At 37.1% G+C, this 13,852-nt stretch overlaps 1 protein-coding gene across 22 annotated transcripts in view; it reads right to left on the bottom strand.

The window, feature by feature from the left end:
- The window catches only part of ZMYND11 (zinc finger MYND-type containing 11), a 128,154-nt gene that overhangs the window by 2,249 nt on the left and 112,053 nt on the right, over positions 1 to 13,852 (bottom strand). For 21 of the 22 annotated variants that reach the window (XM_082386072.1, XM_082386056.1, XM_082386065.1 and 18 more), the window contains 4 exons: positions 11,428 to 11,635; positions 10,973 to 11,041; positions 9,905 to 10,177; positions 9,399 to 9,584 (listed from right to left, as the gene is read on the bottom strand). In XM_082386072.1, coding sequence (XP_082242198.1) covers positions 9,399 to 9,584; positions 9,905 to 10,177; positions 10,973 to 11,041; positions 11,428 to 11,635 — 736 coding nt within the window. The remainder of the gene's footprint in view (positions 1 to 9,398; positions 9,585 to 9,904; positions 10,178 to 10,972; positions 11,042 to 11,427; positions 11,636 to 13,852) is intronic. The other variant, XM_082386063.1, reaches the window with a different exon arrangement.

The raw sequence follows: 13,852 nt of genomic DNA, 5'->3' as shown, positions 1-13,852 counted from the left end.
GATGACCGAGGCTCAGCACGCAGTCCTTTGTCAGCAAACTCAAGCTTACTTGGGCACAACATCAACTTTTTCATCTCCACTAGGTCATTCCCGTCAGCACACAAGCGTAAGTAATTTCTATTTTCTTAAAAAGGTCCTGAGATTCTGGAAAGATGACAGAGCAGAAGCACCAGGATCTCCCTTCCCACCTGGACAACAGCTGTACTGTAGAGTCTGTCTGAAGTAACTATTTTGGAACTCTGAAGTCTACTGAAGGCTTGAACAGCAAGTTGTTATGGTTAATTTTGGCTCTTAGCACAGTAACAGCTACCTCTTCCCTATTCTCCACCCAAGCAGCTGTGAATGGAGCACCTTGTGGGAGCCAGGGTGGGCAAAAAAGATGCTGCTTCTGGTCACAGAAATGGGCGGCCATTGCTGTTCCACCCCCCGCCCCCCCTGTCACAACTCCTCCAGCTGAAGTGACTTCCAGAAGAGTTAAAGGGCCACTGCCCTTTTATTCCCCCTTTTGCAAGCCAGACATTCAAAATCAACTGCATATACAGGAGAACTCAGAAAGTGAATGTGCGTACCCAAGGAGAGGCTCAGAAAAGACCTAAGAAGACATTTAGTTTACACCTCAATCTGAGCTTTGGCACAGAAAGGGACAGCCTACAACAGTCAAAGAAACAAAAACAGCAAACTATGAGGAGGAGAAAATGAGTTCCAGTTACCATATTACTAGATTCAAATGTCTAGTGTTCAACAAAAAACCACAAGGCATACAAAGAAGCAGGAAAGTATGACTATTCAAAGGAAAAAAAAAAAAATCAACAGAAACTGGCCATGAAAAAGACCTACTGGTAGATATATTAGACAAAGACCTTAAAACAACTATTAAAGAAGGTCAAAGAACTAAAGGAAAATATGGAGAAAGTCAAGAAAATGATGTATGAACAACTGGAATCATCAATAAAAAGATAGATAGAAGCCAAAAAGAAAATGTGGAGCTGAGAAGTCATTAACTGAAGTGAAAAACTGACTTCAGGGATTCAAAGGCAGATTTGAGCAGAGAGAAGACAGGACAATGGAAATTAACAAGAGAGGTGAAAAGGCTGGAGAGCAAACAGAGCCTAAAAAGACCTGTGGGACACCAGCCAATGGACCAAGATATGCATCATGGGAGTCCCAGAAGGAGGGGAGAGAGAAATGAGCAGAGAGAATACTGGGGAAGTTTTTAGCCAGTATTCCTTCAATCTGATGAAAGATATGAATATAAATATTCAGTAACTCCAAGTCAGATGAACTCAGAGAGCCACACTGAAACATGTTGTAACCAAACTTTTGAAACTCCTGAGAGCAGCAAGAAAGAGGGGAGCTGTCGCACACAAAGGATCATCAATATGTTATCAGCAGATTTCTCATCAGAAATTCTGGAGGCCAAAAGACCTGATATAGTCAAAGTGCTAAAAGAAGGAAAAAAACCTGTCAGTTAAGAATCCTATATGCAGCAAAACTGTCCTTTGTACCTGCAAGAAGTACTCGGGGTCCTGCAGGTGAAATGAAAGGACACTAGACAGTGACCTGGAGCCACGTGGAGAAACAGAAGATCTCAACTGTGGTAAACACATGGGCAATTATAAAAGCCAGTACTATGGCTTACAATGGCTTGTAACTGTACTTTTTCTTTTCTATGATTTAAGAAACCAAGATTTAAAGAAAAAAATTATTAGTATAAAAGCTAGTATTACTGTAAATTAGTTTGTAACCCCAAATCTTTTTTCTACATAAGTTAGGAGACTAATACATTTAAAAGAATTTTTAATTTATGTTTTTGGGCACACAATGTATGACGATGTAATCTTATAACATGAGCAATCAAAAAGGGTTGAGATGGAGCTGTAAAGGAACAGAGATTTTATATAAGTTATTAAACTAAAATTGCTATAAATTCAAATTAGAGTCTCATAACTTTAGGCTGTTAAATGTAATTCCCGTGGTAACCACAAAGAAAACTGCTCTAGCATATAAACAAAAGGAAAGGAACTTAAACATTTCCCTACAAAAAATCAACTAAACACAAAAACAAGAATGCAGGAAATGAGGGTCAAAAAAGTTATGGGGCTTTAAATTTACACAGATTAAACTCTCCAATCAAAAGACACAGATTGGCAGAATGGATAAAAACATGTCTATAATATGCTGTCTATAAGAGACTCACTTAAGACCTAAAGACACAAATGGGCTGAAAGTGAAAGGATGGAAAAAGATATTCCATGCAAATTGGAACCAAAAGAGAGCAAGGTAGCTATACTAATTTCACACAAAATAGACTTTAAATCAAAAAAAGGTTACAACAGACAAAGAAGGACACTATATATTAATAAAAGGTTCAATACAGTAAGAAGACATAACAATTATAAGTATTTACATACGTAATGACTAAAACATAAGAAGCAAAAACACACAGTTCTACAATAATAGAGACTTCAACATCCCACTCACACTAAGGGATAGAACCACCAGACATAGGTAAGGAAATGGAGGCCCTAACACAATAAACCAACTAGATCTAACAGATACACACAGAGCACTCTGCCCAACAACAAGAGCACACATTCTTCAAGTGCATGTGGGACACTTTACAAATTAAGTCTCAACATATTTTAAAAGGTAGATATCATACTAAGTATCTTTTTTGACCACAATGGGATAAAATAAGAAAGCAAAAACAAAAGTAAAACTGGAAAATTCAAAGTTGTGGAAATTTAAAAAAACACTTTTAAACAACCAATGGATCAAAGAAAAATTTAGGTTATGCAGTGAGGCAGTGCTCGGAGGGAAATTTATAGCTGTAATATCTACCTGAAGAAAGATCTCAGATCAGTAGCCAAAAAGTCCACCTTAAGGAATTAGTAAAAAAGCAAGCTAAAGCAAAAGTTAGCAGGAGGAAGAAAATAAATAAATAAATAAAGATTAGCGCAGAGATCAACAAAATAGAGAAGAGGAAAATAATAAAGAAAAATCAATGAAACCAAAAGTTGGTTCTTCGAAAAGATGAACAAAAGTGATAAACCTTTAGCTAGATGGACCAAGAAGAAAAGAGAGGACTCAAGTTACTAAATGAAAAATAAAAGTGGGGATCTTACTACTGATTCTACAAAAATAAAAAAGATTGTAACAATGCACTATTAACAATTATACACAACAAACTGGATAACCTAGATGAAATGGACAAATTCCTACAAACCCAAAACCTACCAAGACTAAATCTTGAAAAAATCTGAATAGACCCATAACTAATAAGCAGATTGACCTATTAATCAAAAATCTCCCAATAAATAAAGCCCTGGACCTGATGGCTTCTCTAGTAAATTCTACCAAACATTTAAAGAGCTGTCAAACCGTCTCATACTTTTCTCAAAGATGGAAGAGGAGGGAATATTTCCTAACTCACTCTGTGAGTCCAGCATAATCCTGATACCAAGCCAGACAAAGACACTACAAGAAAAGAAAACTACAGATCCACATGCCTTATGACCATTGAGATAAAATCCTCAACAAAATACTAGCAAATGGAATTCGGCAGCATATTAAAAGAATTACAGGGCTTCCCTGGTGGCACAGTGGTTAAGAATCTGCCTGCCAATGCAGGGGACACGGGTTCGAGCCCTGGTCTGGGAAGATCCCACATGCCGCAGAGCAACTAAGCCCGTGAGCCACAACTACTGAGCCTGCGCATCTGGAGCCTGTGCTCCGGAACAGGAGAGGCCGCGACGGTAAGAGGCCTGTGCACCGCGATGAAGAGTGGCCCCCGCTCGCCGCAACTGGAGAAAGCCCTCACACAGAAATGAAGACCCAACACAGCCAAAAATAAATAAATTAATTAAAAAAAAAAAAAGAATTATACACCAATGATGTGATGCGACATATAAGAATCAATCAATGTAATATGCCACATCAACATAATGAAGGAAAAACCACATGGTCATCTCAGTCAATGAAGAAAAAACATCTGACAAAATTCAGCACACGTTCATGATAAAAACACTCAACAAACGGGAACAGAAGGAAACTACCTACCTCCACATAATAAAAGCCACATATGAAAAACCCACAGCAAACATCATACTCAAAGATCAGGAACAACGCAAAGATGCCCACTTTCACCACTTCTATTCAATATAGTACTGGAAGTCCTAGCCAGAGCACTTAGGCAAACCAAGAAATCAAAGGCATGCTAATTGTAAAGGAAGAAGTAAAATTATCTTTGCATATGATATGATCTTATATGTAGAAACCCTGAATACTCCAGAATGAAGTTGCTAGAACTAATAGATGAATTTGGCAAAGTAGCAGGATACAAAGTCGATATACTAAAATCAACTGCATTTCTATACACAAACAACGAACAATCTCAAGAGCAAATTATGAAAGCAATTCTATTTAAAACAGCCTAAAAAAACCAAAATACTTAAGAATTAACTTAACCAAGGAGGTGGAAGACTTGTACAATGAGAGTTGAAAGAAATTAAAGACAACATAAATAAATGGAAACACATGCCATGTCCATGGATTGGAAGACTTAATATTGTTAAAATGTCAATACTACTGAAAGTGATCTGAAGATTCAATGCAATCCCTATCAAAATCCCAGTGACATTTTTATAGTAGAAATTGAAACACCCACCCAGATTTTCATATGGAACCTCAAGCGGCCCCAAATAGCCAAAACAATCTTGAAAAAATAAAACAAATCTGGAGGAATTATACATCCTGATTTCAATACTTACTACAAAGCTACATTAATCCAACCTGTTAAGTACTGGCATAAAGACAGACATACAGACCAATGGAACAGAATAGAGAGCACAGAAATAAACATATATGGTCAATTGTTTTTTGATGAGGGTGCCAAGACCGTTTAATGGGGAACAGATAGTCTTTTCAACGAAGGATGCTGGAAAATCTGGATATCCACATACAAAAGAATGAAGTTGGACCCTTACTAACACCATATATAAAAATTAACTCAAAATGGGTCAAGGACATACATCTTACAATAAGATCTTAGAATTAAGACAATAAATCTCTTAGAAGAAAATAAAGAACAAAAACTTCATGACACTGGATTTGGCAATGAATTTTTGGATATGACACCAAAGGCACAGTTAACAAAGAAAAAAATAGACAAATGGCACTTTATGAAAATTATCCACAGAATTAAAAAAGCAACCCACAGAATGGGAGAAAATATTTGCAAATCATGTATCTGAAAAGGGATTAATATCCAGAATATATGGAGAACTCCTAAGACTCAACTCAAAAAATGGGCAAAGGGCTTGAACAGACATTTATCAAAGATACAGGAATGCCAATAATCACATGAAAAGATGCTCAACATCACCAGTCATTAGGGAAATGCAAAATCAAAACTACAGTGAAACACCACCTCACACCTATTTGTATGACTACTATCAAAATAAAACAAGAGTTGGTGGGGATGTAGAGAAATTGGAACCCTGGTGCACTGTCATGTGGGAATGTAAAATGGTACAACTGCTGTGGAAAACAGCATGGTGGTTCCTCAAAAAATTTAAAATATAATTACCATAGAACCATGCAATTCCACTCTGGGTATATGCCCAAAAGAACTGAAAGCAGGATCTCAAAGAGATATTTGTACACCCATGTTTATAGAAGCATTATTCACAATAGCTAAACCATGAAAGTAACCCAAGTGACCATCAGTGGGTAAATGGATAAGCAAAAACGTGTTATATACATGCACTGGACTACTATTCAGCCTTAAAAGGGGAGAAACTTCTGCAATATACTGCAACATGGATGAAACTCAGTGCCGTTATGCTAAGTTAAATCAGCCAGTCCTAAAAAGACTGTGTGATCCACTTATAAGAGGTGCCAACAGTAGTCACAGTCACAGACACAATGTAGAATGGTGGTTACCAGGGGCGGGGGGAGAAGAGAACAGGGAGTGACTGTTTAATAGGTAAAGAGCTTCAGTTTTACAGGGTGAAAGAAGTTATGGGAGTAAGATGGCAGTGACGTTGCACAACGTGAGTGTATTTAATAGCACTGAACTGTAAACTTAAAAATGATTAAGATAGTAAATTTATTTTACCACAGTTTTTTAAAAAGGCTCTTTACCTCATATTTCTTTCCATTTACCACCCCCATTTTTCTGCTCCCCTTCTCAAACATCTTGGAAGAATTACCTACACTTGTTATTTCAGATTTTTCTCTTCCCCTCTTTTTTAAGCCCACTGCAGTCTTTCACCCATGCCTTGCCACTGAATACGCTATTATCAAGGTCACTTATGGTCTAAAACCAGTGGTTAATTCTCAGCCTTCATCTTATGGGGCAACGTCTGGAGAAGTTTTGATTGTCACCACTCAGGGGGCGGGGATAGAGGCTTAGCTGCTGCTAAACATCCTACAGTGCACAGGAGTGTCCCCAATTTTTTGGTCCAAATGTCAATAGTACTCTGGTATATTTCCTGTGATTTTACTATGTCAGCAATTGTGACTTCAGTGAGGTTACTATTTAAAAAGTGTGGATAGCATGTTTTAATTTTGGAAGTAGCTGTAATAGTCAGATTTGGGTTTGAATCTTAGATCTGTGCTAATTAATCAAGTGAGTTTAGACCAAGTTCATTTAACTTCTTAGTTTCCTCATCCTCAAATAATACTTCAGGCAGCACCATCCCTTCTATTACTTAATGCATTCATCATTTTGTATTTCTGCCTTTCTTTGTGGATATATTTAAAGGATGTATCATTCTTACTATGTTTCTCTTGATTGTATGCCATCTTAACATCCACTTTTTGGGTATCTGACATACCTACATACTCTCTTGTCCTACAGTACTGTACTGCTTCTTACAATAATGTAGGATTTAACTATAATACAAGAATAACTATAATACAAGAATAATTCTAAATCTTTTACCAGTCTACTAGAAATGATATATGAGCAGAAGTAGCTTAGGAGGGTGAGTCCCAGCTCTACCGACCAGGTTTCTAGTCACTCTGTTTAATCTCATAAGCCTCAAATTCCTTATCTAAAAAAATGGGTATAAATAAAAGCAGTATGGTTTGGCATAAAAACAGACACATAGATTAATGGAACAGAATAGAGAGCCCAGAAATAAACCTATGCAAACATGGTCTATTAATTTATGACAAAGGAGCCAAGAGTATACAATGGGGAAAGGACAGTCTCTTCAATGAGTGGTATTGAGAAAAGTTGGGCAATGACGTGCAAAAGAATGAAACTGGACTGCTATCTTACACCATACACAAAAATCAACTCAAAATGGATCAAAGCCTTTAACACAAGACCTGAAACTATAAAACTCCTAGAATAAAACATAGGGGATAAGCTCCTAGACATTGGTCTTGGCAATGATATTTTTTTTGTTTGACACCAAAAGCAAAGGCCACAAAAGTAAAAGTAAAAAGTGGGGCTACATCAAACTAAAAAGCTTCTGCACAGCAAAGAGAACCATCCACAAAATAAAACGGCAACCTTGGAATAGGAAAAAATATTTGCAAACCACATATCCCATAAGAGATTAATATCCAAAATACATAAAGAACTCATACAACTCAATGGAAAAAAACCTCCCAATAACCCAATCAAAAAATAGGCAGAGGACCTGAATTGATATTTTTCCAAAGAAGATATACAAATGGCCAACAGACACATAAAAACAGCTCAACATCACCAATCACCAGGGAAATGCTAATCAGTATCAGTGATCTATCACCTCACACCTGTTAGAATGGCCATCATAAAAAAAGACAAGTGTTGGTAAGGATGTGGAGAAAAGGAAACTCTTGTGCACTGTTGGTGGGAATGTAAATTGGTGCAGCCACGATGGAAAATAGTATGGAGGTTCCTCAAAAAGTTAAAAATAATACTACCATACTATCCAGCAATTCCATTTCTGGGTATTTACCCAAAGGAAATGAAAACAGGGTATTGAAAAGATATCTGTGCTCCAATGTTCACTGAAGCATATTCACAATAGGCAAGATATCTATATACAACCTACATGTCCATCAATGGATGAACGGATTAAGTAGACGTAGTGTGTATGTATGTATATATATTACTACACTCACACACACACACACTGGAAGGTTATTCAGCCACGAGCTGGGAAGGAAATGCTGCCATTTGTGACAACATGGATGGGCCTCAAGGGCATTATGCTAAGTAAAATAAGTCAAATATCGCATGGTATCATTTATATGTGGAACCAAATAAATGGGTATAATAATACCAACTGCAGCTATTTCATCAATGGTAAAATGTTATAAAAAGCAGTATTATAATTCTTTATTTTAGCCACCTCTTCCCATTTCCTTGATTCATGAGTAAACTTATGGGAACTTCCCCTTATAAGTCTAGTGTCTGCTTTCTAGCTTTCTCTCATCTTTGCATGAAGACAGAATTATAGACGTGGTGTTGGGGCATTCTGCTTGATAAGATCTTGAGCACACCTTAATAATTCCATCTAGTGATATTTATATTTCATCATTCATCTGTCTTTCCTTCTAAGTTATCTTCATATATTCTTCTAAGTTATATCTGTTTCTTTTTTCCTTCTTGTCAAATCGTCATCAAAATTTTTAAAATGTTTATTTTCCCTCATGAAACATTTACATATATTTAAAGACTCTTTTCAGAATGTAGTCTGGATCAAATGAAGAATCACAAAACTTCATACAGTAATTCATCAAAATTAAAAGCAAGTTATGAGCTTTTGGGAACAAAACTTTTTCCACATAGCTCAGTCAGTTGGCAGAGAAACATCTGTATGCTCAGAAGCTGCTGATCTGGGCGGAAGATAGGAGTCACAAACAGGACATAATAAAAAATGAACATTTGTCAGTTTTCCAGTTAAGTTAGAGACCCGTGAGATGTTACTATCATAAAGTAAAAGTAATCGATTTCTTTACTAGAATCTAATGTATAAATGTTAAGTGCAGTAAAATCTGAAAATCCTTAGTTTGCTATTACGATACTTACATTTACAATTTTACAAGTTAGATATTACCTGTCAGGAGTTACCAGCAAAAGTCAGGGCCAGCCCACTTATCAAAATAAAATACTCGCATAGACGGAAAAGTTATATAAATCAGTTATACTAAATATGTTATGTCCCAAAGTATCATAATCTCAATTTAACAAAATAATCCTGAGCAATACTCAGTAATGTGGGATCTGGAGTTTAAAAAAATTTTTTTAAGTTAATTAAAGTTGACAGTTTCACATCGGCTCTTATTTCAGGAGTAATTTTTGCATATGCCATATATATCTTTCTGAATTAATTTTCATCATACCTATGGTATATTTTTCAGAAATCAGATTCTAAGAAAATAGTGGTATTTACCCACTGCTTCTTCTTGGTCTGAGAAATTAGTTGTTTGTGCTGTGTTGCTAGCTTCTTGATTTCTTCTACAAATTCTTCTTTACACTTTTCCTTTACTTGCTTACATTTTCTGTCTATCTCACCCTGCATATTTGCTACAGCTTTATTTACAGCTTGTCTTTTTTCTTCTTCCATTTCAGAACGCAGCTGAAATGAAAAAAAAAGTTAACCCACAATATGTCAGCTCATAATTTACACAGACCATTAAGCAAAACCTTAATACATAGTTTCTACTTAACTGATGTACCTCTTCCCTTTATTTCATTAAGGGCTATAAAATATTTTAGATGAGAAAAGTGCTACTGTTAATTAAAATATTATAAGAAGATATTTTATTATAGTCCTAGTTTTAAAAAGCAGCTACCTGGCTGATGCCTAAGTGACAGAAGTTAAACCACAATAGGAAGACTATTCACTTATCCTGCCCAGATGTCTGAAGGCAACACTGGCGGTGGAGGCTGCGTTACCTTTTCTAGAGCTTCTCGTACGACTCTTTCAGTTTCTCGCTTGTGATCAGACTTCATTCGGTCTTTAAAGTCATTGAAAATTTTGGTGTATTTGTCATGGCACATGCTTTGACACACTCCGTCACTGGTGGTCTGGGTGCTTCGATGCAGCATTCTTGGTGAAGAGGCACTTAACTTCTTGGTCTGAGTTGATACTGAAACTTTTTCGATTGGCTGAGGCATCGTGGGGATTTCCTGGCTGGAACTGACTGCTTCTGTTTCAGGCTCTGGTTCCTAAAGGATAAGGAAAGTGCTATAGAATTCACTAGTTCAAGAGCAAGCTCTATTAGGAGAAAAACAGAGTGATATACATAAATAGCCACATAAAAAACTGCAGTTCAAAAACCATGTAAGAAAATGGAAAATTGTCTTGTGTATTTTACCACAATTAAAAATAAATTTAAAAAAATTTAAAACACATGCAATTAGTAGGTACAATAATTCTAAACAGGAACTTCATTTACAATTACATATCAATATTATGGTTTTTCTTTTCAAAACAGACTAAACAAAAAAATTTATCATACAAAATCATTATCAATTTATAGTCACTTCTTTGGTTTAGGTTCTTTAACAAATACCCTAAACCACTTCTCACTGAATATGTGTGAGGATTTTGCCCATATTTACACCTGATTTTAAAATATGCATGGATTATATAATTTTAAAAGGCTGAGCTCAGCCATAGTTTCCTCCAGTTTTTAAATGTTGGCCTCATTGATTTGTTGGATAAACACTTTGTTTTTTATTAGTGCTATGAGAAAATATCAGAGTTCTAGAAAATACAGCAAAGTGCCCTCCCACTTAGCCAGCCGTGGTCACTGCTGTTTAACTGGTAAGGAGACTTGCAGCTCCCGTGTGTTACTCTATGACAGGAACAGTGGGAAGACTGGGTCCAACTTGGTTGCTACAGGTTGACTGACGGCAATGCTTTTCGCAAGGACCTGTGAGGAGCACTGCCTTGATCACAACTGTGAAAATATTTCCTGTTTCAACTGCCACCTGGACACTGCAAGGCAGGCAACTTACTTCTTTTTTGGGTTCCACACTTTGATTACGTCGTCCTTTCTTTGTTCTCGGTTCTTGAGTGACCTTTAGCTGTGGGCATCATAAAAGTAACAGCACATTATTCCCAACACTATGAAACACTTCTCTGCTGCTAAGACTAGCCAGGGACCCACAGGTCAGGGGGGAGCACTTGTTCCCTTCCACATTAGCTCTTTCAAGACCACGTGGTTGGCACTCACGGAATGATTCCTCTGGGCCGAGGGCTTGAAAGAGCTAATGTGCTGGTAGAGTCAGGATCAGGGCTGGTGGTGGCTTCCGTGTATTGGAACTGGTTCTGGTTTCTTTCGCAGAGCACTTTACAAATGTTACAGGAAAGGAATAAGGAAAGTCAGAGTCTGCTCATTCCAGGGAGGAGTGTGCGCTGACACCTGCACATGCAGAACAAGAACCGACAGGCTCTCACTGGCGCCTCGCACCTGCTCATTACTGGTAGAGGAGATGCTGGATTCTGCCTCCTCCTCCCCTCGGTCCTCGTTCTTAGACTTCCAAAACCTCCCTTCACGAAGGAAGCGCTGATGCAGCTCCAGCTCATCACAGGCCTTCTTCCAGCCCATGCTGCGCTTAACGTGCAGCCGGTGAACGTTGACTGTGATGTCCTGTATGTTTTCAGAAGGAATCCAGGCCCTGTGAACAACATTGAAAGGGATGGTTAGAAATTTCCAAAATGGGAGGGACTTCCCTGGCCGTCCAGTGGTTGAGACTTCGCCTTCCAACACACAGGGAGCTAAGATTCCACATGCCTCGTGGCCAAAAAACCAAAACATAAAACAAAGCAATATTGTAACAAATTCGATAAAGACTTTAAAAATGGTCCACATCAAAAAAAAAAAGAAGAAGAAGAAATTTCCAAAATGGTAGAAACTCTACCCATTGTAAAGTACAATTTGTGGCTTGAATAAAAACTCTTACCAAGTAGAAAATAGGTGAAGTGACATTTGTTTTTCACAGTCATCAAAGCAAAGTTCTCAGAATGGGAGTGATTCACAGCTCTTTTTAAAATGTTCAATATCTCATTGTTTTGAATACTGTAAATTATTCAAAATCTAGCTATTTGCATGTTAGAACTATAGAATCATTTGTAAATGCCCAGAAATTTTCATGAGACACTTACATACAAAATGAGGGCATCTAACAACTAGTATCTAGTAAGTCATCACATCCCTATTCATCAGATGAACCATGACCAACAAATGGAAAACCGTTTGTATCATTCAGCAACCAGGTACTCAACTGCGAACACATAAGTTGATCTAAAACTACATTTGGTTCTATTGGGAAGAATGCTAGAAATTTAAGAAAATTTTCCTTGGTGCTAATCGCTTGACTGGACTTAAATTAGCATCCAGCTCAACCAAGGCTTACCGTGTGCCAGTGGAAGGTACCACAAAGCACACAGTGCGTGGGACCTATGACTGTTCCCGCCTCATTTGACAGCTGGCAGAGATGCTGCCAAAATGGGGTTAAGGAAAGCTATTAATTAGCAGCTGGAACCCAGTGAGGGTCCTCACTGTGCCTAATTTATTAGGCTGGCACTTCTATATACATTGCCACTGCCTTTAACTGAGAAACAATGATAAAACAATGCAGCACAGAGTTGAGGTGACTCTGGGGTAGTCTGGAGAGGAAGAGGGTTTTGGCTGTGAGTGGTCACAGGTTTCATTTGGGCTCCATCTTGAAGGAGGAGTAAGATTTAAACAGGGGACCATATAAGGGGAGGACTTCTAGGCAGAAGGGATGTCACAAATGAAATAAGAAAATATAAGGACATGTGAGCCACAGTTAATAAGACATTTTCTAGAGCACAGGGTACAAGTTGGGATCCAGCACTGCGAATACACAGATTTGCTCTTTTCAGTCTTATTAGGAGTTTCACAAATACTAGACCTATGACTGTTCTGAAGGGATCTTACTGAATCCCGGCACATATGCCTAAAGCCAAAAATGTAGACTTCTAACTTGCTTGTACAAACTAAGCTGTTTGCTTTAGAATTTAAAAGCACATTTTAAATATATAATAATCCATAGTTATATGGTAATGATAACTGAAATTGTTAAATTTGAACTTATTTATAAATATTACATTAACAGTGTCATCTGACAGTGCTTTATTAGAAACCAAAGTAAACTACACTTTGAAAAAGAGTGCAAATAAAATTTTGCTTGTGGAAGAGTTCCTTGCCATTAGATCTTGTATTTATATTATATTTACTCTTTCAGTCAACAAACATTTATTGAGCACCTATTACATACCAGTCAATCAATAAAAGTGTTAAAACAGTTTTTAAAACCAGTATGTTTTTTGAGAGAGATTTCTGTTATAAGCAGTGCTGACTACCTGGAATCAACTTGTGACCTAGGAGAGAATCTTATCCCTTGGATATATTTAGTCTATCGAATCTATTTAATCTACTGAATTTATTAAATTTATTCAATTTATCTATTACCAGGTGGAACCCAGTGAGGGTCCTCGCTGTGCCTAATTATTAGGTTGGCACTTCTACATACATGGCCACTGCCTTTAATCTATTGAATTTAATCTACTGATCTAATCTACTGAATCTATTTGTAACATGAGACTTAAGTCTCAATGCAATTCATAAAAACATTCCTATTCTCTCTTAATCATCTCCATTATTGTAGATAATCAGATTTCAGTTTTAAAGAGTATCACTGAGCATGCAATCTGACCTACACTAAAAATAAAAGGCAAACTGCACCCCACAATTTACAGTAAGTTTAATAAAAAGAGGTAAAATCGAATCTGGCTATACCTACACATCTGTCAATCCGGAATTCTCTGAATATATGCACAATAAAATGGCTCAGTGATCTGATGGCAAA

The sequence above is a fragment of the Balaenoptera borealis genome (genome assembly GCF_965194805.1).
Source record: "Balaenoptera borealis genome assembly, chromosome: 3".
In the NCBI taxonomy this organism is placed as follows: domain Eukaryota; kingdom Metazoa; phylum Chordata; class Mammalia; order Artiodactyla; family Balaenopteridae; genus Balaenoptera; species Balaenoptera borealis.
The sequence above is the reverse complement of the archived record's forward strand: the minus strand, read 5'-3'. Positions and strand labels throughout refer to the sequence as shown.